Source organism: Balaenoptera borealis (assembly GCF_965194805.1).
Source record: "Balaenoptera borealis genome assembly, chromosome: 4".
Lineage (NCBI taxonomy): Eukaryota > Metazoa > Chordata > Mammalia > Artiodactyla > Balaenopteridae > Balaenoptera > Balaenoptera borealis.
The window spans coordinates 86,778,417-86,800,541 of record NC_138861.1 but is presented as its reverse complement, the minus strand read 5'-3'; the positions used below and the strand labels follow the sequence as shown (position 1 = coordinate 86,800,541).

The window sequence follows — 22,125 nt, the reverse complement described above, 5'->3', positions numbered from 1 at the left end:
TTAATAGTCATGACTATATCCCAAACCTGATTGGGGATTACTGATTAAATTATTAATGCATCAGCCAATAAGAAAATAAAGTGCCCATTTTTTGAGAACTAAGATAAGAATTTCTCAAATTGATTGTAGTTACCCTGATTACACTGGTCTATATAATACAGATATAAGTAATATGTACATACGCTCATATACTTCAGGGTTTATCCTATAGTTTGTAAGTATTTGAGGTTCCTTTATCCTTTGTTTTCTTCCACTTCACTGCTCACTATACAGCCATTTCCATCAGAAAGTGTGAAGTGGAAGGGAAATGAAAGCTGGTAAACATAGTGTATGTCAGTTTGGCTCTTAAAAGTAAGACAGGAAGTCAAAACAGCTAGATGAAATTAGGTATGAGGTGTTTTCATCTGTGCTATTCCTGGTCCTCGTCACCACAGTCAGGAATATACTCACATAACTCACTAAAATTTCTGGCTTCAAGAATTTCTGAGATATAAATACGAGTATATTTTATTTGAAAATCAATAACAATTGCTTCTTCTAGAAAGTGCTCCTGCAAGTAGCTAAGGAGAAATATTAGGTGATCATTAGAACTCTGACAATTATTTCTCTTTGTGAATGAAAATGGAAGAAACATCCTCCCCCCGACAGGACTGGAAGCAACTTTTATGTTCCCATTGCATCTTTTTAACATTGCTGTTTTCATAATTACAGTATTGTATTTAATTATTTACTGGTCAGTCCTCCCCTTGACTGAAAACTTTTTGAAGGAAGAATTGCCTTCATTTTTGTAGCCTTGGGTTCCTAGTACAGTTAGACACTATTCATAAGTGAAAGAATAAATAAATAAAAGATCACTGAGATTTATATGAGTTAACCAGGTCTCTCTCTCTCTCTCTCTCTCTTAAACACTGTAAGTCCACCTAAACCAGGTTGGTAAAACATCTCTTATTTGGAACAACCCAGCTCCCTTAATTTCAAGAAGCTCTGAATAAAAATATATCCATACCCTTTTATATCTCTATTATCTAATGCAATATAAGAGTATGAAACTGTTATATTAACTACTGTGTCTTAGTATAAGCTGCCTTTCCAATAAACTGAAAGCTAGAATAAGCTATCTTGCCAGTGCAAACCAATGCAAAGTCATTAAAAGTCCCAAACACCATTAAAGAAGTTCCCCTTCTTTGCTAAAGTTAGACTAAATAGCTTATACTATGTAATTATAATAATTGAATATTCTGTGTAATGATTATTCAGATACATTCTTGATGAAGAATGATCAAACACAGTGCTCTATTTTTAACTTAGGCCTTCAGAGGATTTATTATTTTGAAATCAAATCTATTAAACCTGGTGAATACATTATTCCTCATTAAGATTCCTTTTGAATTCATTAGACATGTTAAAGAGTGTATTGATAAATAATTTACAAGTAAAAATCATTTTATAATATTTATCTTAGAAATTAAAGTGAATAGAATATAAGAATGGAAAAAAGACACAACTAACTGACAGAAAGGGTAAGACTACATGGGAAACTCTCATGGTTAATTTTAGCACTTCAGGAACTCTTTTATCTTATCATCTAAATAATCTTACTAGATATTTTATTCCATGAAATACATCAGGTAACAAGTCAACTCATTTCATAAGGCAACTCTTATTGTGATTAAAAATTATTTTTAAAAAAGACAAAACAATTATGTGCCCTTAGTTTAATCAATATCGAACTGTATAAAATGAGGCTATATAAACTTGCTCCTGGTGACCCATAAACCATTATAAAATATAAAGCATTATTACACTATTGCATGTGTAAAACATTTTGCCTAAGAATCAACTTTTCATTTATGGCAGCTCTGTGCAAAATTCCTTCTACCACAAAATGATATTAGGACAAAATGGTGGTTTTCAAACAGTTTTGTTTGTTAGTTCCAAGGAGAGTTCCTTTGAAACAAAATTCTCAAATAAATCCATCACTCTAAAAAGAGTTGGAGGAAATATCCACGTTGCTCTTGGACAAAGAAAAGAGAAATGGGTATTTTAAATTTTAGGAGGCAGTAAAGGTAGTATTGGAAGCTATTGTAATCAGTTAAGAACCTAAGAGTACAAAATCATTATCAATGATGGTTGATTATTGTCGAGACATCTGCCCCAAAAAGAAAAACTTTTAACATGCTCTTGTAGTCACCAGTTCTCACAAAACACTAACCAATACTTAGCAAATAGATCATTAAATCTTTTAGACTGATTACCTGGTTTTCATTAGATCCAACCTGATTTTCTTTGGAGGTGCTAGATACATCTATCTGACCTACCTTAGACAGCTATTAAACGAGCTACCCCTCAGCCCACAATAGCTTAAAAATTGAAATAGGTTATCTCCATTCCAATTCTAACTATTCCTTTTATATTTTCATTCAGTGAAATCAAGAATTAAAATATAGGCTATGACTGCTTAATCTAAGCAACATAATGCCAGAAAACCAAGAGTAATTTGAAAAATTCAATTATTCACAAAATGGACATTCATAGTATTTATTTATCAAAAAAATTTTATCTGCTACTTCACATCATGTATATGCAATATTAAATAATCATTGCAATATGTCACCAAATGTTATTAGCAAAAGTATTTTCATCTGGCCACTTAGTATTATGTATATGCAATGATAAATAATCATTGCAAAAAGTCATCAAATACAAGCTTTTCTCCGATTTTAATCAAATTCATATGATAACTTTTAAATGATAGAACACAGCATTTTCTTTTTACTTTTTCTTCTTATAAAATGCTAGGGAACACAATTACCATTCAAACAATCACACTAATATATTTTCAAATCTTTTACTGACACATAAACATAGTTTAAATTTACATCTGTTTATTTTCCTACCCTAGGTTTCAGCAATATCACAATTTTCTGAAATATACACAAAGCTACACAAAAATTTTGTTCCATTTTTCTCTAGTTGCAAATATGCACAGGCATACACCTGCTTAAATTTGCACCCATCTTATCTTAATAGTATTTTGAAAAAAATCTAAATACATTTCCATAAAGTGACAGTAAGTGATGTGCGTGAAATAGTTGTGATAGAGGGAATTCAAGCATTTTTAACATAGTAAATGTTACTTTCTTTATAAAATAATTCCAGAATGTAAAAGCATACTTAAAACTGTTTTGAAGGAAACTCTCAAAGAGCAAAATCATATGATGAGATTATTGTAAACTCAGTGTTTGAAAGCTAGAATACAGATTTCAAGTATTTCTTTTCATTTTTTCATTTCATTATTGTATGCTACAATACTTAAGTACTACCACTGTAAACTGGTAAAGACATTTTGGAAATAATAAATGGTAAGAGTATACACACGTGTGCGTGCACACACACATACACATCTATATCTATCTAATGTATCCATGTATATTCTTAGATATAGCAATATTATTCCTGGGAATTTGTCCTCAGAAAATAGTTCAGTAGAAGGGAAAAGTATGTAGATGCTTTTGGGAGGAGCAGTTATTATCTTTTAAATTGGAGGAAATTTTTCAAATTCTAAAAATAATAAAATAGTTGAAAAAATTCTGGGGCGAAATGTTATAATAAGCTATTATGCATATATAGCAAGTAATTATTAACACTGTAGAAACATTGGAAAGGTTTTTTAATACCATTGTAAGTCAAAGAGCATAATGCAAATCATATGTCTTCTATTTTAAAATAAAACAAATGCATAAAAACAATACTTAAGTACTGTAAGATTACTGTACTATATAACAGTCAACTAAAATTGCAATCGCATTTTATTAGCTTTTCGGACATAGAACTTCAGCCCACACAACATGTATTCAAAAAAAAGGCCTTTCCTGTAACCATTAGCTGACATAATTTTTAAAAATTAAAAAGAAAAAATAGATTGTAATTAAATACTCACCGTTCGGTGTCTTGAAATATTCTGGCAAAATTAAAATGAACGTGATCACTATGGCCAAAAGTAATTTAAGGACGGCTGTATTGGTCATGTCTCTTCACATGACATGTGTGTTCTCATCAAGTACATTGATGGCATGTTTCTTCCTGGTTTAAGTTCCATCTCTGCGGTACTTTGTTTATACAGTTTACCTCATACTCACTTCCTTTTTTATAAAAAGGAGGCCTTGAACTGAGACTTCTTCATTTTTGAGTCACTTTCCACTAAGAAAAGTATCTTCTAACAAGCACTTTCAAACTATCTTCTAAACAAGAAAGAATAAAGGAATGATCTCAGGAAGTAAAGAGGTCTTGTTCTCATCTAAATTTGAAGCTATTTTCCTACACTTAACCAATCTGTGTGAGTAAATATAAACCCACAATATACTCACCAAAAATGAAATGATGAATGTCAGTCATGTCCAGGTTGTAAGAACATCATTCATTCATTTACTTATTAAGTGATTATTGACCCACTTTTACGTGCATTGTCCTGGATTCTGGTGTTCAGAAAACAATATGTCTAGAAGACAGTAAACAGTACAAACGTAAGGATAAATTAAAAAGACATGTAAAATTTTGGCTCTACTTTACTACACTGTATAAAAGCAATAGAATGGGACTTATTATCATTATACCTATAAATACAGGGATTATTGTTACAGAATCCACATTTTCAGTTCCCGTTTCAAAAAAAGATCCATTACAAAAATTCCAGTGAAATAAAATGCATTGTCTTAGAATATAAATGAAGGGCAGGCAAAATTCATGGTGAATATAGAATATGTGCAAACAAGTATTTTTATTCCATTGTTCTTGTTTTCTGGTTTTAAAAAAAAAAATGGTATCAGATATGTCCAATCTTTTCTCCCTGCTCATTCCCTCTTGTACCCCCACCACCCATCCATTTCCATTTATCCTATTTCTTGTTCTTTACCCACTCAGCCCTGGGCTTTATGGAACCATGGGTGAGCTGGGGGTAGGAAACAGGGAACAAAGGTCATCCTGTGAATATATTGTGAATATGAATTAACTGTCTTTTCTTCTGATTGGGTGCAACAATTTGTTGGACAAATAGGAATCATGGACCTTAGGACTTGAGTCTAAGAACAGTCAAAATGGGTGTATGACTTCAAACATAGGACTTATTTTATGACCAGCATCAAGGATCATTCAAAGGAAGAGAGGAATTGATGAGAGTTATGGCCTGCACCAATTACTGGACTGAGATATATTGGATTACAGGTCAGGCAGTGTCTTCAGTAGAGATTCTGGTAAGGATGGATGGGAAACCCTGTTCCTTAATTCTTAGAGGTATCACTAAGTGGTCCGTGGACCCTCTACTCCCCATTTTGACCCTGTTTTGATTCCCTCAGACATTCTAACTCTTATTTATGAATACAAACATTCCATCCATAACTTTACCAATGGCGATAAAATTGATCAAGAAAGTATTTACTTGACATAGCACTATTAAGTCAGTTTAATTCCTGGATGAATTTTCTTATAAGAGCAGTTAAACCACTTCTATATTTTTCCCCTTTAATTTTGATTTTACTGAAACTACTTTTGTTAGTACCTGTCCTTTTTTATGAACGACAGCGCTTTGGTTCACTTATTAATTTTTTTGTCCATATTAAATTTTATGGATTTGTGAGTTTTTTGTTTGTGTGGTAGTATTTCTTATAGATCTGCTTCTTTCCTTGCTACTCCCTTCCCCCCAGTATGAACTCAGGCTGCTAAACTTATTCCTGAACACCTAGAAGATAAACTCCCCTAGCGGCTCCATGGGTCCTTTGTCAATAATGGGCTGCTCCATGTTCTCTGCAGCTGGTTTCTCTGGTGCTGTACAGATGGTGGATGTCAGGAGACCAGTCCAGGGTCCCTTAGTCCCAGGCCACTGCCTGGCTGCTCTGAGGATGTAGGGGATCAGTGTCTCATACCTGGCCTATAATCCATTTGCCGGATACCAGTGTATCATCTCTGATTTAGCAAATCATGAGAAAATTGTGATATTCCTTCAGATTTTTTTTTTTTTTAAGATTTTTTTTTTAATTTTTTTTTATTTATTCATTTATTTATTTATTTATGGCTGTGTTGGGTCTTCGTTTCTGTGCGAGGGCTTTCTCTAGTTGTGGCAAGTGGGGGGCCACTCTTCATCGCGGTGCGCGGGCCTCTCACTATCGCGGGCTCTCTTGTTGCGGAGCACAGGCTCCAGACGCGCAGGCTCAGCAATTGTGGCTCACGGGCCCAGTTGCTCCGCGGCATGTGGGATCTTCCCAGACCAGGGCTCGAACCCGTGTCCCCTGCATTGGCAGGCAGACTCTCAACCACTGCGCCACCAGGGAAGCCCTCCTTCAGATATTTCAAGAATCTTTTATTGTCCTCGATTGTTCTATTATATTTTAATTTAATTTTCATAAATACTTTTGATCTTTCTGCTTACCGTTACTAACAGCTTAAAGTGTTAGCAGAACAATAGCCAACAAGAAGTTCCAAGTATCCCTTGGGTCAAATCCTCCAAGATTCAATAGCAAGGGTGAAAAGAGCTGAAGTATCTTGCTTTTTCTGACTGCCATAATTCATCCACTAAAATGTTTTATTACTGACATTGCCACATAAAGTATGTCATTAAATATTTGCATTTTAAACACCACCAATCACTAAAATTTAAGAATTAGGCTGCAGTTTCTTGTAGGTAATCCAACTTAAAATGATAGTGCCTTAGAAATAAATAAATATAGGTTGTGCCAACTCTCGATTTAATTTAACTTTTAATTTTAATTTGAAGGTAGAACTGAAGCAGCAGAAAAGTGAGAAACAAATAAGTAGGTAAACATCTAGTGGTGTGTAAGAAACTTTGTTTAACAATGTTATTTGTGGCTTTGAAGGCCAGAGATGTAGTAAGCTCTAAACCTTTAAGTGTGTGACTCTGAGTTACTGTTAGAATTTAATGTGAATATTTACCCTAAGGTACTGTGAGAAGTCCAGGAGACTCCCAGAGCCTGAGAAGTGCGTAAGGGTAAAGGACACTCCTCTTTAGATGTCCCCCCTTGCATCTGTGCTCTCCTTTCTTTCATATTTCTGTACCATCACCTCTCTGTCAGCCAAAAATGAAAACTCTACAGAATAAGTTATTTCTAAAGGCTATTTGATGTAAAATAGATAGCTAGTAGGAAGCAGCCGCATAGCACAGGGAGATCAGCTCGGTGCTTTGTGACCACTTAGAGGGGTGGGATAGGGAGGGTGGGAGGCAGACCCAAGAGGGAGGAGATATGGGGATGTATGTATATGTATAGCTGATTCACTTTGTTATACAGCAGAAACTAACACACCATTGTAAAGCAATTATACTCCAATAAAGATGTTAAAAAATAAAATAAATAAAATAAAGACTATTTGATTTTTAATGGTTCATAGCTAGATCAAAATTTATTTAAGCATACTCCATTTGTCATTAAAATTTTTTTATATGTACCACAATGTGAATAGTCACATACATATATCTTTGTGCAAGTCTGATTGTAGAGTAGAATTATGAAGACAAACAGCATAAAGATTTTTGAAGTTCTTAATTCATACAGGTAACTGTCTCCCAGCAAAGCTGTGTCAACATATACTCTACCCACAGTGGATGAGGGTGCCCTTGTATCACCAAACTTCAGCACTGGCCATTTTATCCTTTTAACCTTTGTCAATTTGAAAGGGAAAAAAAACCCAAAACTTGTTTTAATTTGTGTTTCTCTGATTGCTAGTAGGTCTGAACATATTCCATATTTACTGGCAATTTGAATTTCTTCTCTTGTGAATTGCCTCTTCGTGTCTTTTATGGGAGCACTCATATCCTTGTTGTTGCTCTATAGGCCTCTTTTCTCTATTGGGAATATGTATCTTTTGCCATATATGTTGCAAACATTTTTCCCAGGTTGTCATGTTCCCTTTTGTTTTGTATATGGTGGGCTTTTTCTCCCCCATTTTGTGACAATTTCCAAAGCACCTTCACAAATATCAGATTATAAAAAGAGGATGGCTACAAATCTGCAGTTACCCACTGTGGGCTTCTCTCTACTATCTCAATGAAGGAATAAAACCTTAATAAATCGAAAACACAAGAGATTGTTGATACTGTACTAGTGTTTAACATTCCTAAGTTTATATTTCATATTTGAGAGTCGGATTCTGGAAATAGTTTATTGTATCTATAATTCTAATTGAAAAAAGTCTTAATTAAATAATCGTATGTTGTGTGCTAGATACAACTTTTTTAAATGAGAGAATCCTTTATTTCAAGGAGCTGCTCTATCAGGAAAGCAAGAGCAACATAGTTTTAAAAAATAATAGTCTTAAAAATGATGGTTTGGGGGCTTCCCTGGTGGCGCAGTGGTTGAGAATCTGCCTGCCAATGCAGGGGACACGGGTTCGAGCCCTGGTCTGGGAGGATCCCACATGCCACGGAGCAACTGGGCCCGTGAGCCACAACTACTGAGCCTGTGCGTCTGGAGCCTGTGCTCCGCAACAAGAGAGGCCACGATGGTGAGAGGCCCGCGCATCGCGATGAAGAGTGGCCCCCGCTTGCCGCAACTAGAGAAAGCCCTCGCACAGAAACGAAGACCCAACACAGCCAAAAATAAATAATTTTTTTAAAAAAATGATGGTTTCGATTTAAAGTCTGTGTAGTTATCTCTTATTATATGAAATATACACTTGTTGTAATACTTTATATGAGCAGTATTTTTTCTATTTTTTCTTGGTTGAAACTACCCCCAATCCCTTCACTATATTCTGTGGAAAGATCTTTTGAGGTCAACAAAAACAATAGCAATGATCAATGACATTTATTAAATGTTTACTATGTGCTATTACACATTGTTGACTTAAAACAAGTAGACTGCCAATTATTTCTCCAGGAAAAAAAAAGTGGGGGGTTGTTATTCAGGATCAGCAAAGAATTGCAATTCAGAGCCTGCAATCATGGCAAGCCACAAGCAAGTCCCCAGCAAAAGTGAAGAGGAGCACTCTTTTATAGAAGGGGAAAGGAAATTGGGAGGGCTATAGTAAACAAAGAGTCCATGGATTTTCATTGGTTGAGTTGTGACAGTGTCTCATTGGTTGAGCTCTTGCCAGGCAAGAAGAGGAGTCTTTCTTCTTCCTATTAGGCTCTTCTATTGTTGTAGGGCATGGGAGCTCCCTACTCTGGTCTCCCAACTCTATTTAATTGAGATTTCTGTTGATTAATTTTTTACAACATTATTGAATGTTTTATATGGATTATTTTATTCAATCCCCAGCAACTTTCTGAGGGAGTTTCTATTGTTATTCCAATTTTACAGGCAAAGAATATGAGGCATAGAGAAGTCAAGTAATGTGCTTAAAATCACATTGTTAATAAACAGTAAAGCTAAGCTTCAAACCCACAGAGTCTGACTGTAGATTTAATGTAGTCAACCACTGTGCTATACCCCCAGTTACAGACAGTGTGAGAACATTTGTCTGTCAGAGAAGGATCACTTATGAAATAATAATAATAGCAAACACAAATAGAGTAAGTCCCCTACATACGAACCTTCAAGTTGCAAACTTTCAAAAATGCGAACATGCATTTGCATGTCCAATCACGTAAGTTAGTTCACGTGTCTGGCGTTTACTGTCACATGCGTGCATCCTCTACAAGTGGTTGTGCTTTTGTGTACTTTACTGTACAGTACTGTATAGAGTACAGTAGTACAGTATCTTTATTTCAAGCCCAGGATGTCCGGAAAAATCAGCAGTATATAGCCGATTGTGTTAGTTGGGTACCTAGGCTAACTTTGTTTGACTTAGGAACAAAATTGGACTTATGAACGTGCTCTTGGAATGGAACTCATTCGTATGTAGGGGACTTACTGTATAGCCCTTTCTGTGTGCCAGACATTGCTCTAGTCGAGGGTTTCTCACAGGTGGCACTACCAACATTTGGGGCTGGATAATTCTGTGTAGGGGGCTATCCTGTGCATTGTAGGATGTTTAGCAGCAGAGGCCGGTAGCAACCCTCCTCACCCCTGTTTGGACAACAACAACAAAAAATGTCTGCAGACAATCCCAGATGTCTCTGGGGTGGGCCAAATAGCTCCCAGTTGAGAACTACTGTGCTAAAAACTTCACTTACATTAAGTCATTTAATCCTAATAACAACCATATGAAATAGTTACTGTCATTATTTCCATTCTACCCACTTCAGACCAGTTGTATTCTAGATAATCTAATCATCCAGAAAGTGAATTTAAAAGACAATTCATAATTTGGATCAGTCTAATTACCTCTAATTGTATTATTTGCAGATAAACCATCTACTTTGGCAACACAGCAATGCTTGGACTAACACATTTTGTGGGTGGAAATAATCTTTTATTAATGAGGCCCACCTAAGTATAGAGAGGTTTTGGGGAAGCTCCAATGTCCTCATTCATTTTGCAGTTCATTCAACAGATATTTACTGAACACCTACACAGTGTCAGGCAGTGTTCTGAACCCTGGAGATGAAGTGGGAAATGAAGCAAAGTCCTGGCACTCACATTCTGGTGGGAGTGTACATTCCAGTGACAGACAACAATCAAGAAAATAATGACAATAGTTCATTTTCAGATAATGTTAAGTGTTCTGAAAAAAATAAGAGTATGATGTGCTAACAGAGAGTTGGGCAAGGTACACGTTGGCTTAAATAAGGATGTTAAAGAAGACTTTCTATGATTTCTTTTATATGACACCAGGGAAAAGCAGAAGTGCAGAGACAGAAAACAGGCCAGTTGTTGCCAGAGGCTGGAGGTAGAGGGAGGGGTTGACTACAAAGGCACATGAGGGAATTTTTAAGGTGATGGAAATATTATATATCTTGATTATATCTTGATGATGGCGGCGATTATAAAACTGTATGCAAAAACTCTAGAACTGTACACTGAAAAGGGTAGATTTTACTTTATGTAAATTGTAACTCAGTAAACATAATTCTCTCTCTCTCTCCACATAGGCTTTCTACTATTTTAGAAACAAAGACTATTGAGAAAGAGGCTGGGATGTTGTTCCTGAGGCTGGGAGTGTGGGCCAGAACTTGAACTTAATTGGAGAGAAATTCAGAGAAAGCCTCAGGTCAGGCTGACAGGAGACCACAGTGTTGCCCCTGCTTGCCTTGTTACCTTCAGTGGCTGTAGTGAGGCTGCTGCAAAGAACTGAGGTCATGTGGCCACACAGGAGGTCACCTGTTAGCAGCCAGTTCAGCCCGGCCAACCTGGGATGTACACCTGGCCCCTCAGAGAACCAGAAAAGATGCTCAGCGTTGCTCAGACCGCAGGCTGCGGTTCACTGAGCTGCCTTTTCTTTGTTCACCTCCCCTCTGGGGAAGATCTGGTTTGCTCTGCCACAGCTGGGTTTAGAACTCTCAAGACTAAGCAGAGTTCACCCAAGGTCTTCACCCACAGGCTTCCTCACAGGTGTCAGGCCTTCATGTGCCTGGCCCATACATGGCTGCTTTCCCTAACCTGTCCCCACCCCATCACCTGTGGCAGGAAAAGCAGAGTCTGTTTTCACTAACAAAACCCGTTGAACTGAGATAGCAGCCTGTGCAGGAAGGAACCTGTTGGGACCACTTTCCTTAAAAGGAATAAGAGGCAGGCTTGTCTGCCCAGACAGTACAGTCAGACAGGGGAGGCTAGACGGAAAGCCACCCTGGAATGGATTCCTTGGACCACTGCAGTATTTCAGCCTCTGGGAACAAAGTTTTTGGCAACTAATTTGACCTTGAAATATATTATCATGTTAATGACATGTATCAAGAAACAGAAAAGCACAACCGAAACATTCTTCATGATGCTAGAATATAACAACCTTTGACTCTTTAGGAAATAGAGTAAAATCAATCGCTGAGCATCTGAAAGTTTTAGGTCCAATAGGTCCATACTCAGATAAAAAGAAGTGGCTGCAATAGGAGGGCTCTTCTAAATCTAAGCAACACTATTTCTTGATTTTCTTGGGAATGGAGGGGAGGAGAACGAAATGCATTCATAATTTGACATTGAAACGCCCTCTTGTTGCAGCAAGTTCTTTATATCTGAGACTGGACCTATTGCACCTAATACTTTCAGATGCTGAGCGATTGATTTTACTCTATTTCCTAAAGAGTCAAAGGTTGTTATATTCTAGCATCATGAAGAATGTTCTGATTGTGCTTCTCCGTCTCTTGATACATGTAATCTATAAGTAATACTATGTCTTGACTTTCTTAGGGACTGGGGAAGGAGAAAGAAATGTTTGTTTTCTTCCCTGTCTTGCTGAGACCATTGACTCTGAGACTGTCTTTGAATGTGTATAGAACATGCCACCTTCTAGTCACCCACTGTTTTTGTATCTGAGGGTCAGCTGCTTTTCACTCAACCAGAAACTTTCCTCAAGAATTCTGTGCTAAGTATAGATACTGAATATAGAATGCAGGTGTGAACAAAGAGGGATTTGTGCTTTTAAAAAAAAGATGAGCAAAATGGAGGAGGAAGAGGAAGCATAATGATTGATAAGAACTTTTCAGTTTACATATCTGTCTGAATCATCTTTGTTTAATACTCTTCCCCATAACAAGTAGCATGGTGTCTTCTGTGCTGTAAGCCTCTTCATCACATCTGGTAAATGTTGCTGCATGAATATTCTAAGAGCAAACCATCAGCACAGTGCCAAACCTAAATGCTTAACCCTGCATAGTGGTTATCTACTTGTTCTCTGAGACAATTGAGATGGAAGCTAGAGGAGTGGTTCCTGTCTGTTAGGCAGTGGACCCGGAAGTAATATATCAAATACGAAGATACATCGAGGAACATTTTTTAAAAAGCAAAACAAGTATATTGAGACGCTGGAAGAATTTTTTTTAATGCATGAAAATAAATACAAGTACTTTGTGTTCATTCTCTTGCCTTATAAGTTAATAGGATCCTAAATTAAGGACCTTCTAAAGTTTTATGAAACTGGTAGTGTAACACTATAAATTAGAGGAAAGTTTCCATTCATATATGTTATAATGCTAAGGGGTAGAAATGGCCATACCCTAATAAGTTGCTATTTCTCAAGGCTTCATAGGCAAGGGGTTTTTTCATTCATTCATTCATTCAACAAATATTTATGAGTGCCTGCCATCATTGACTTCTCAGCTTGTCAGGGAGGCAGACAAGTAAATCAATGTTCATAGCCCATTAAGTACCTGTGACGATAGAGGAGTATGCAGGATATTATGGGAACACAGAGAAGGAACAGGGTCAGCCTGGAAGATTCAGGATAAAGACTGCCAGATGAGATGCCCCTTGAGTTGAATCTTGAGGAACTCACGCAAGCAGAGATTGGAAAGGCAGCACATTCCAGATAGAGGAAACATATGTAGAAGTATAATTATAGAAGAAATGATACATTCTGGACACTGCAAATCATTCAGAATGGGCACAGGCCTGGAGAGGTAAGAAAGGGGTAAGGTTATAAAGGATCTTACAACCATGCTAAGATGTTTGAACTTTACCCTGAAGGCAATGGAGTCACTAAAGCTTGTTAAGCAGGGTCCTGGGGGATGAACAGAATTAGGTTTGTGTTTTAGCAAGGTTAGGGAGACTGGCAGGAAGTGTTTAAATTTGTTTTACAAAAACCTTTTTTTCCGGTTAGAACACGGCCTGATTATAAAAGGCCTACTTACAAATGAGTGAATGGAAATATATGCATGAGAGAATGCACATTCTTTCCCAATGTCCCCAGCAGGTTTGGGGGGTGGGGAGGCTTGGGTTTTTTTGTGGTTGTCGTTTACTTTTCTTAATTTTTGGTAAAAAGTTGGCTTTATTTGTTACTTTTTCACCTTATCTCAGTTATGCCATTTTGGCGACCACAGTGGCAATCCCCCGGAAGCTGGGGCTGGTACCCACGCACCATGATCATTAACCACAGAGCGTGAACCTGAGCCTAGCAGGCCCCACTGAATGGTTACAAGCTTCAGGCAGGGCTGCAGGGTGCCCCCCACGAGGCCCAGTGCCCTCCGACTCACAGCCCCTGAGCCTGAGGACTACTACCCTGCCTGCCAGGGGCCACAGTGCTCCCATGGGAGGGGGGTTGCTGAGCAGACCGTGTGTTGGGGGAGATGCCAGATCTCTGCTCAGGACCGGGTCTGATATGGCCATCTGTGATATGACAAGGGACCATGGAGCATTGTGAAGACACAATGACACACAATGACAAGGGACCATGGAGCATTGTGAAGACCACAGCATGGAGCACTGTGATGACAGGAGTCATGGGGCATTGTGATGACAGGTGGCATGGGACACTGTGATGAGAGTGGGCATGGAGCATTGTGATGACAGGTGTCATGGAGCATTTTGATGAAAGGGGTCATGGAGCATTGTGGTGACAGGGGGCATGGACCATTGTGATGAAAGGAGTAATGGAGCATTGTGATGACAAGGGTCACAGATCATTGTGACTACAGGGATCATGGAGCATTGTGATGACAAGGGTCATGGAGCATTGTGATGAGAAGGGCCATGGAGCATTGTGATGACAGGGGTCATGGGGCATTGTGATGACAGGGGTCATGGAGCATTGTAATGACAAGGCCATGGAGCATTGTGATGAAAGGGGTGATGGAACATTGTGATGACAAGGACCATGGAGCATTGTGATGACAAGTGCATGGAGCATTGTGATGACAAGGGTCATGGAGCACTGTGATGACAAGGGCATGGAGCATTGTGATGACAGGGGTCATGGGGCCTTGTGATGTGAAGGTTCATGGAGCATTGTGATGACTGGTGCCATGGAGCTTTGTGATGAGAAGGGCCATGGAAAATTGTGATGACAGGGGTCATGGAGAATTGTGATGAAAGGGGTCATGGGGCACTGTGATTACAGGGATCATGGAGAATTGTGATGAAAAGCACCATGGAGCATTGTCATGACAATGGTCATGGAGCATTGTGATGACAAGTTCATGGAGCACTGTGATGGCAAGGGCATGGAGCATTTTGATGAAAGGGGTCATGGAGCATTGTGATGAAAAGGGCCATGAAGCATTGTGATGAAAGTGGACATGGAGCATTGTGATGACAGGGGTCATGGAGCATTGTTATGACAGGGGCCATGGAGCGTTGTGATGAAACGGGTCATGGGGCATTGTGATGACAAGGGCGTGGAGTATTGTGATGACAAAAGCCATGGAGCCAATGTGATATGGTGGTATGTCCTGGACTGTGGGAGGACAGACCTGTTGGGCACATCCTGGTTCTGCCGCTGACTTGCTGGGCAGCTTTAGACAAGTCACTTCTTGTCCCTCTGTCAGTCTGTTTCCTGATAGGCACTGCCAGTAATGTCTCTTAGGAGCCCCTCATGACTCAGACAGGTGCCAAGTTTGCCACCTCTGCTGAATTATGACCATGGATTTGTGCTTTGAAGGCCACTGTGTGTCTGTTGCTGAGCATCTCTCGCCATAGGGCTGCCCTTGCCCCTGGTGTTCCCTTCTTAGAACTGGGGCGCCCTCCAGCAAGAAACCCTCAGGCAGTCAGTGTCTGACTCTGTTGTCTCTGCTGCCCAGCACTGCCAGGCCCCTGTCCCAAGAGGGGAGTCCTTAAACATTCTAATTCCTAAGATCTAGGTCACCTGTTATTGTAAACAGAACTTATTTTAGACACAATTGTGAGTCTTTCTATTGTAGGGTAGTTCTTATGTGAATGCTCTGGGGATGGAAAGGAGTAACATGACAGTGGGCTTATAATGACCTTTCCTCCATAAAGAGAGTCCCACCTGAAGAAGGGGCTCTCACATTGGGTCAGTCCCCAAAGTCCTGGCACTGGACTGGGACTATACCATAGCCCTCTGACCAGAAGTAAGAATTGAACAGGTGCACAAGTCCAATAGTTGTGACTGGGACAAGCCTGATGGCTCTCATGTGAAAGACAGAAAAAATGACCCTACCATGTGGAGAAAGAAAGGAAGTCAAGAGGGAAGGAAACTAGGTAGATTGCCTGCAAATTTATACCTGCCCTTTGGGGATGGAAATTTGATCCTGGAAGAATGGAAACTGGAGAAGAGCAGCTGAACGAATGAATGGAGTTATGGGTGTTGCTTATATTTTCCATAATAATTTCATTTTTATTTTCCTTTAGAATTTAGTAAAGTTCATTTTGAAAATTCTAGATTGGCTTGGCTGTGGTAAAGAAAGCCAAGGAAACCTTTAATTTAATTTAATTTAATTTGGTATTTGAACCAAGTTAAAAAGGGAAATGAATTACCCTGGGGAACCAAGAGAAACCAGAGTGAGAATCTGAAGTGAACTTCAAGGGGACACATTTTGGGTTGGGTTTCTTGGCCATCTATCTCTCCCAACCTGGAGATTCTCCTTCCAGGGGTATGATCTGCTCAGACCTTTTAAAGCTCTGTATTGTCATAGGAAACTGTTTCATGTCAAAACATGGATAGCTGCAATACTGTTAAAAGTAATCCTAAAGTCTCTAAAAAGATTCCCATTCCTGGGATTTTGAACATGGATACTGTATATAATGATATTTAAGCCTTTAATTCTCCCCACTCACACAACTGGTAATCAGAGCAGAAAATGAAAAGTCAAACCACTTCTTTACTAAGGGCATCTATACACTAGGATTAAGTTCTGTTTGCTATCTATCAGTGCTACATTTTAACCAGATTAAAACATTAATTGTTAACCTCACTATCATGATTATTACCAACTAAAATCATCTGAGCATTCACAAAGGACATTGTATTGGCACCATTTATCAAGTTATCAGTAGAGTAATCACATTTTAGGTTCAATTATTCCACTTCTGATTACTGTTATATTGTTTCATCTCAGGGAAAAATATTAAGACTGACAACATTTATTGATCTATCATTATTCTCTGATTCTATGGATCCATTTTGGGCCAAGTTGTAAGATCTTAGCATAAATTCTTAGCTGGGAATGCTTCTTCAATTCCTGTTTCTTAGTGTATTGCCAGAATAAGAGATTAAAACCTGCCATTTTCAAATTCTAATTTTAAATAGGGTAAAACCAGGCTGTATTTTAGACCTTATAAATATGTCTAAGTCATATGACTCACTTATAAGATAAATTTCATGAAAGCCCTTTGGCCATTACAAAAAGGGATACAAGCTATCTTTCCTATGTGAAGCCATTCATTCATTTAAAACATATATATACATATATTTGCTGAGTATCTACTATGTGACAGACAACAGTAAGTAATAAGACACTGGATATGTAACAGTGAACTAAACAGACAGGATTCTGCTCTCATGGAGCTTACATTCTCGTGGGAGTAGAGAAACAAATATATGTCAGGTGGTGCTAAGTGTTGAGAAAAAGGAGATGGGGTGGGGTGGTGGTTTGCAGGTTTACATAACATAGTCAGGAAAGGTGACATGAAAAAAAAAGGGAGACAGTCATGTGTATCGCTAACAGCCTTCCAAACAGACAGACATGCAAAGGCTTCACTGGCAAATTCTTGGTTGGTTGGCAGGAGTGAAAGGAGTCCACTGTGTGGAACAGCCTGAGAGCAAGCATGGTGCGAGCTGAGGCCAACAGCAGGATGCCAGATCATGAGGGATGTTTTATTTGATTTGCTTTCACTGGGGTGGAGGAGCAAATAAACTGAAAACAGATTAGTAAGTCAGAGAATAGATTTCAGAACCGAACAAACAATATACTTAGCATGGGGGAAAAAAAAAAGAGAGAGAGAGAGAGGGAATTCCTATTTCTTTTTTACTGCAGCTGTAATCTGATTTGATTGTAATGCTTTTTTAGCCTTTCTCACTATAAACCCAAATGAAAAAGACTGAATTAAATTTCCAAAACTGAACAAATAACTATGAGAGGAAACAAAACTATGAGAAGAATGTCATTTGCTGTCAATGTGCACAAATGTTAACACTGAAAAATCAAATGAGAGCTTAAAATTAGTACCAAATTCTATAAATTCAGGCTGTGGGTCTACACAGTTATCTTGTGTTAAGTACACAAGACAATGCTATAGAAGTAATTTTTATCTATGCATGGTAGGTGTGATTGCAAAGAGGGAGTGGGGTGTCTCTTCCAGGTGGCTCTGATAAAAAATGTATCCTGAGCTTTGCGGTTGGAGCCCTCAGTGGTAGATTTTGTGAAGTATCTCTTCCTGATTGTAACAGTTTAAAATCAGGTCATCCACTTTGAACTAGCATATCAATGCTTCATTGTTTTACATTACTTTGCTTTTTCTAACCACTTCCCCAAGAGGGAGTGTACAAAATAGATCCCTAAATAGATCTCCCAGGCACCCCAGGCTGTTGCCACAATTTGGCTATGTTGTTTTGCTTATGACTTGACCCATCAGTCTTCTGGACCATTTGCTTCCATTGGGTTTTCATTATGGACACGTACTGAAGACCTCCTTAGTAAGTCATTTTGGGAGGACTGACTACATGCAGCCGTCACCGATGGGATAGATAGAGACGGCTCAGAGTACACTGACTCTGCAAATAATGAACATATGCATTACATTGAGAACAAAAAGCAGGTTGGCATTTCCTTTACACATCAGTCTGAGACAAACTAAGGAAACCCCTTCCCTCCCTTATCCACCGTGAGCTCCGTGGGGCAGGGACCTTAACTGTTTTGCTTAAGACTTAGTGAGTTAACATACATAAAGCGCTTTAGATTTGTGTTTGCCATATAGGCGCTGAATAAACTAGTCATTGACATTCTCAGCATCTATCATATATATACATTAACATACATAGGCTAGAGAAATGGATAAGGAACCAACTTTTGAGGAATTCTTATTATCCCACCATTGGAAACCAATGATTATGGCCACAGAGTTGAGGATCATAACTGCTATGTCACAATACCCACAAACTCACTACCTGGAGCACAATAATTATCCGAGTGTTGCGAGGGGACGGGTTGCAGGGGCTGGAGAAGAGAGGCAACTCTTGGTGAGTTCCCCCAAAGCTCTAGGACAATACAGTCCTGTTCTCCAAGGAATCAAAAAAACACAGGCCAGCTCTCCGATCGGCTTCCAGCCCTGCAGAGGGACCTCTTCCTAAACTTCCACCCCCAGGAATTCCCCCTTATCCCAGTTTCAAGGGGCGGGGAACAACCAGAATCTTTGTCAGGTCCTCCGCGCCCCGCCCCCTCCGCCCAGAGCCCCACCCAGCCTGACGTCCCCCTCCCCCACAAGCTCCCCTCCCCGCAGCCTGCGCCCTTGCCTCCCCTCTACTCCCCGCCCCTCCCCTCCCCCTTCTCCTCTCCCTCCCCGGGCCCAGGCCGTCGGCGCGCACCACTCCGGGGGCAAGGGAAACCGCCAACCGGGTGGCGGCGGCGGTCTCTCGGGGCGAGGGGGCCACTGAAGAGGGGGCGGAGCCTGGCTGGAGGGGGCGGGGCCTGGCTGGAGTGGGCGGGGCGGGCAGCCGCTCACGCCGCGCCCGGACTGACGGGCGAGCCGGCCCCCGACCCCCACCCGCCGGCTCGCTCGCCCCCCCTTCGGGGCTGCCAGACGAATTTCTCTCCCCACTGGCCTGGTGCGGCCTGACGGAGGCGGAGTGGCTCGCTCCGGGCCGGCCGGCGCCGGGGGTGAGGCTGCCGGGAAGGAGCTGGGGGCGCTCGAGGGGCCGAGCATCCCTCTCCTCGGCCCGCCGGCCCCCGTCCCCCGCCTTCCCTCCTCCTCCCGCCTGGCCGCCCCGCCCCGCCGTGACCCCCGGGCGCCTCCAGAGCCCGACGCGGTAAGTGCGACTTCCTCTTCGGCGTCGGGGATGGGGCCGCAGCGGGCCGGCCGCGCGCCGAGGCCCGCTCCCGTCTCCGCGCGAGCCTCCCGCCCCCGCGCGAGCCTCCCGCCCGGCCGCGGCGGCCAGACTCCGGCCGGGCCCTCGGGGAGGCGGCCCCGGGGCGTCTCGGTCCGGAGGGGTGGGCCAGGCGGGGACTTCCCCGAGCCGCGCCCGGGGCTCGAACCCCGGCCCGGTCTCCAGCCGCGCAGCAGAGAGTCCGGAGCTGCGTCTGGGCCGCCCTCGAGTTGTGCAAAGTTCTGGACGCGGCGTTTGTGGCAGGCCGACTGCGGCGTGGGCTGCTGTCCAGAATCAGTGCTTCCTCCCCGTACTCTTCTACCAGTAAAACAAAGTGGAAACCTTATTTCCACTTTTTTTTTTCCATTGTTACCCGCAGGCGATCATAATTTAAGTTTTTAAGTATATAATTGCCTCATCCCCGGAGTGTGGAGAATCAGAAAGAGACTTTATTTCAATAAAAACCGGCGTGTCTGGTTGAAACTTTTTCATTTAGGCGTTTCAGTGCATACGCAGGGATCAAAAGCTGACGAAGAAAGTTTACTGAATCAAAGAGTAAAGCATTTCTGACGTCTTTATTATCATTCCGTTTTTAAAAAAATTTTTGAGTAATTGATAGATTCATAAAATTCAAACGGTACAAAAGAGATACACAAAGTCTCTCGCCCAACCCACCAATATTACCAGTTTCTTGTGCATCTTTCCAGGGATCACATATATGCTAATGTCCTTGCTTTCTTTAAAAAAAATAATAAAATGTAACTGTTGTGTGTTAAGTGCCTAGCAGTTACTGGTACCCAATAAATGGTAGTTGTCCTTACGTTTAGAAAAGAGTTTAATAAGTCTTTTTGGTATTAGACCGCTGAAAACCCAGTAGTAACTTTTCTTCTGGTTTAAGCGTGGCGAATTTGATTATATTGTGAATGTGTATGTTCTATTGGCTTGTCATAACTATGTGGATACTTTTACACAAAGGTGACACTGATATTTTGGGGTAATGGGACAGGTAGGGAGGTATCAATATGAAATTGTAAGAAAATAGGACTTAGTATATACAATAGATAGTTTCAAAAATGATTTGAAGCAACTTAGTGTCCATATGGTATTGTAGGGTAAAACAAAACTAAATGAGAAAAACTGAGGCAGAGCAGGGGAAAAAAAGACTACAAAGTCAAGGGTAAGATAATACCAAGTGCATAAGATCCCGTACTAGAGGTGAGTCACAGTTTTGGCTCTGGGCTTCCCTAGCAGCCAGGCGGAAAAAAGAGAGAGAGAGTGGAATAAAATAAGTTTCAGTGTGTTTCTAATTCCAAGATAAAAACAAACCAGTTCTCCTGCATAAGCACGACATTTTCTAGTAATGAGGCCTGAGAGGAACATTTTCTCATGGGCCCTAATAAAAAGGAAGATTGTTGTGATGCAGTTGACAACAGCTTTAAAATATCCCTACAGAAACTGATGAATTTTGGATAACCGTGTTCTTCAGTATAGGACAATGGTAAGACTCTAAAGGTGAGTTCTCTGAAGGCTTAACTTGATCCATTCATAAAGTTTAGAATTACCTAGGACAGTATTTCCCAAACTGTGTTCTTAGGCATCAGAAATTAGTAGTTTATTTCTTAAAATAAGATTCTGAGCTCAAATAAGTTTGAGATAACTGGGTTAGACAAATTTCAATAGTTTTTTTTCCCCCCTCAATTTCTTGGCTAATGTTCAAGTTTACTGTCTTAAAGGGGGATGTATTGTGTGACCTTTTCCAAAATTATTTGACTATGGAACACAAATTGAGAACCACTGAACCTGTAGAAATGGGTGGATTGCCTATCCTTCAGGTGATTCTTTTTTTTTTTTTTTTTTTTTAATTTATTTAGTTATTTTTGGCTGCGTTGGGTCTTCGTTGCTGTGCCTGGGCGTTCTCCAGTTGCGGCGAGCGGGGGCTAGTCTTCGATGCGGTGCGCGGGCTTCTCACTGTGGTGGCTTCTCTTGTTGCGGAGCACCGGCTCTAGGCATGTGAGCTTCAGTAGTTATGGTGCACGGGCTCAGTAGTTGTGGCTCGTGAGCTCTAGAGTGCAGGCTCAGTAGTTGTGGCGCATGGGCTTAGTTGCTCCGCAGCATGTGGGATCTTCCTGGACCAGGACTCGAACCCCTGTCACCTGTGTTGGCAGGCGGATTCTTAACCACTACGCCCCCAGGGAAGCCCCCTTCAGGTGATTCTTTGTGAATATTTCTTACAGCTGAGGTTTGATAAGAAGTAGAGAGCAAAGGGTTTGAGGTTAGCCAGTTTATTAAGAGCCAAACTGAAGATAATCTAAAAGTCAGAATTTTTTTTTT

At 40.4% G+C, this 22,125-nt stretch overlaps 2 protein-coding genes across 14 annotated transcripts in view; one reads left to right on the top strand and one right to left on the bottom strand.

Moving 5' to 3' along the window:
- TMEM156 (transmembrane protein 156) overlaps positions 1-6,335 on the bottom strand; it is a 62,724-nt gene extending 56,389 nt beyond the window's left edge. Inside the window, exon 1 of the mRNA XM_082390818.1 lies at positions 3,941-6,335. Coding sequence (XP_082246944.1) covers positions 3,941-4,028 — 88 coding nt within the window. The 5' untranslated portion in view covers positions 4,029-6,335. The remainder of the gene's footprint in view (positions 1-3,940) is intronic.
- A 13,055-nt stretch (positions 6,336-19,390) lies between these two features.
- The window catches only part of KLHL5 (kelch like family member 5), a 187,984-nt gene continuing 185,249 nt past the window's right edge, over positions 19,391-22,125 (top strand). For 9 of the 13 annotated variants that reach the window (XR_014244094.1, XR_014244095.1, XM_082390380.1 and 6 more), the window contains exon 1: positions 19,630-19,737. The gene's annotated coding sequence lies outside the window, so the exon portion shown is untranslated. Of the gene's footprint in view, positions 19,738-19,842; positions 21,307-22,125 lie in introns of those variants that run through there. The other 4 variants (XM_082390388.1, XM_082390390.1, XM_082390393.1 and 1 more) reach the window with 4 other exon arrangements.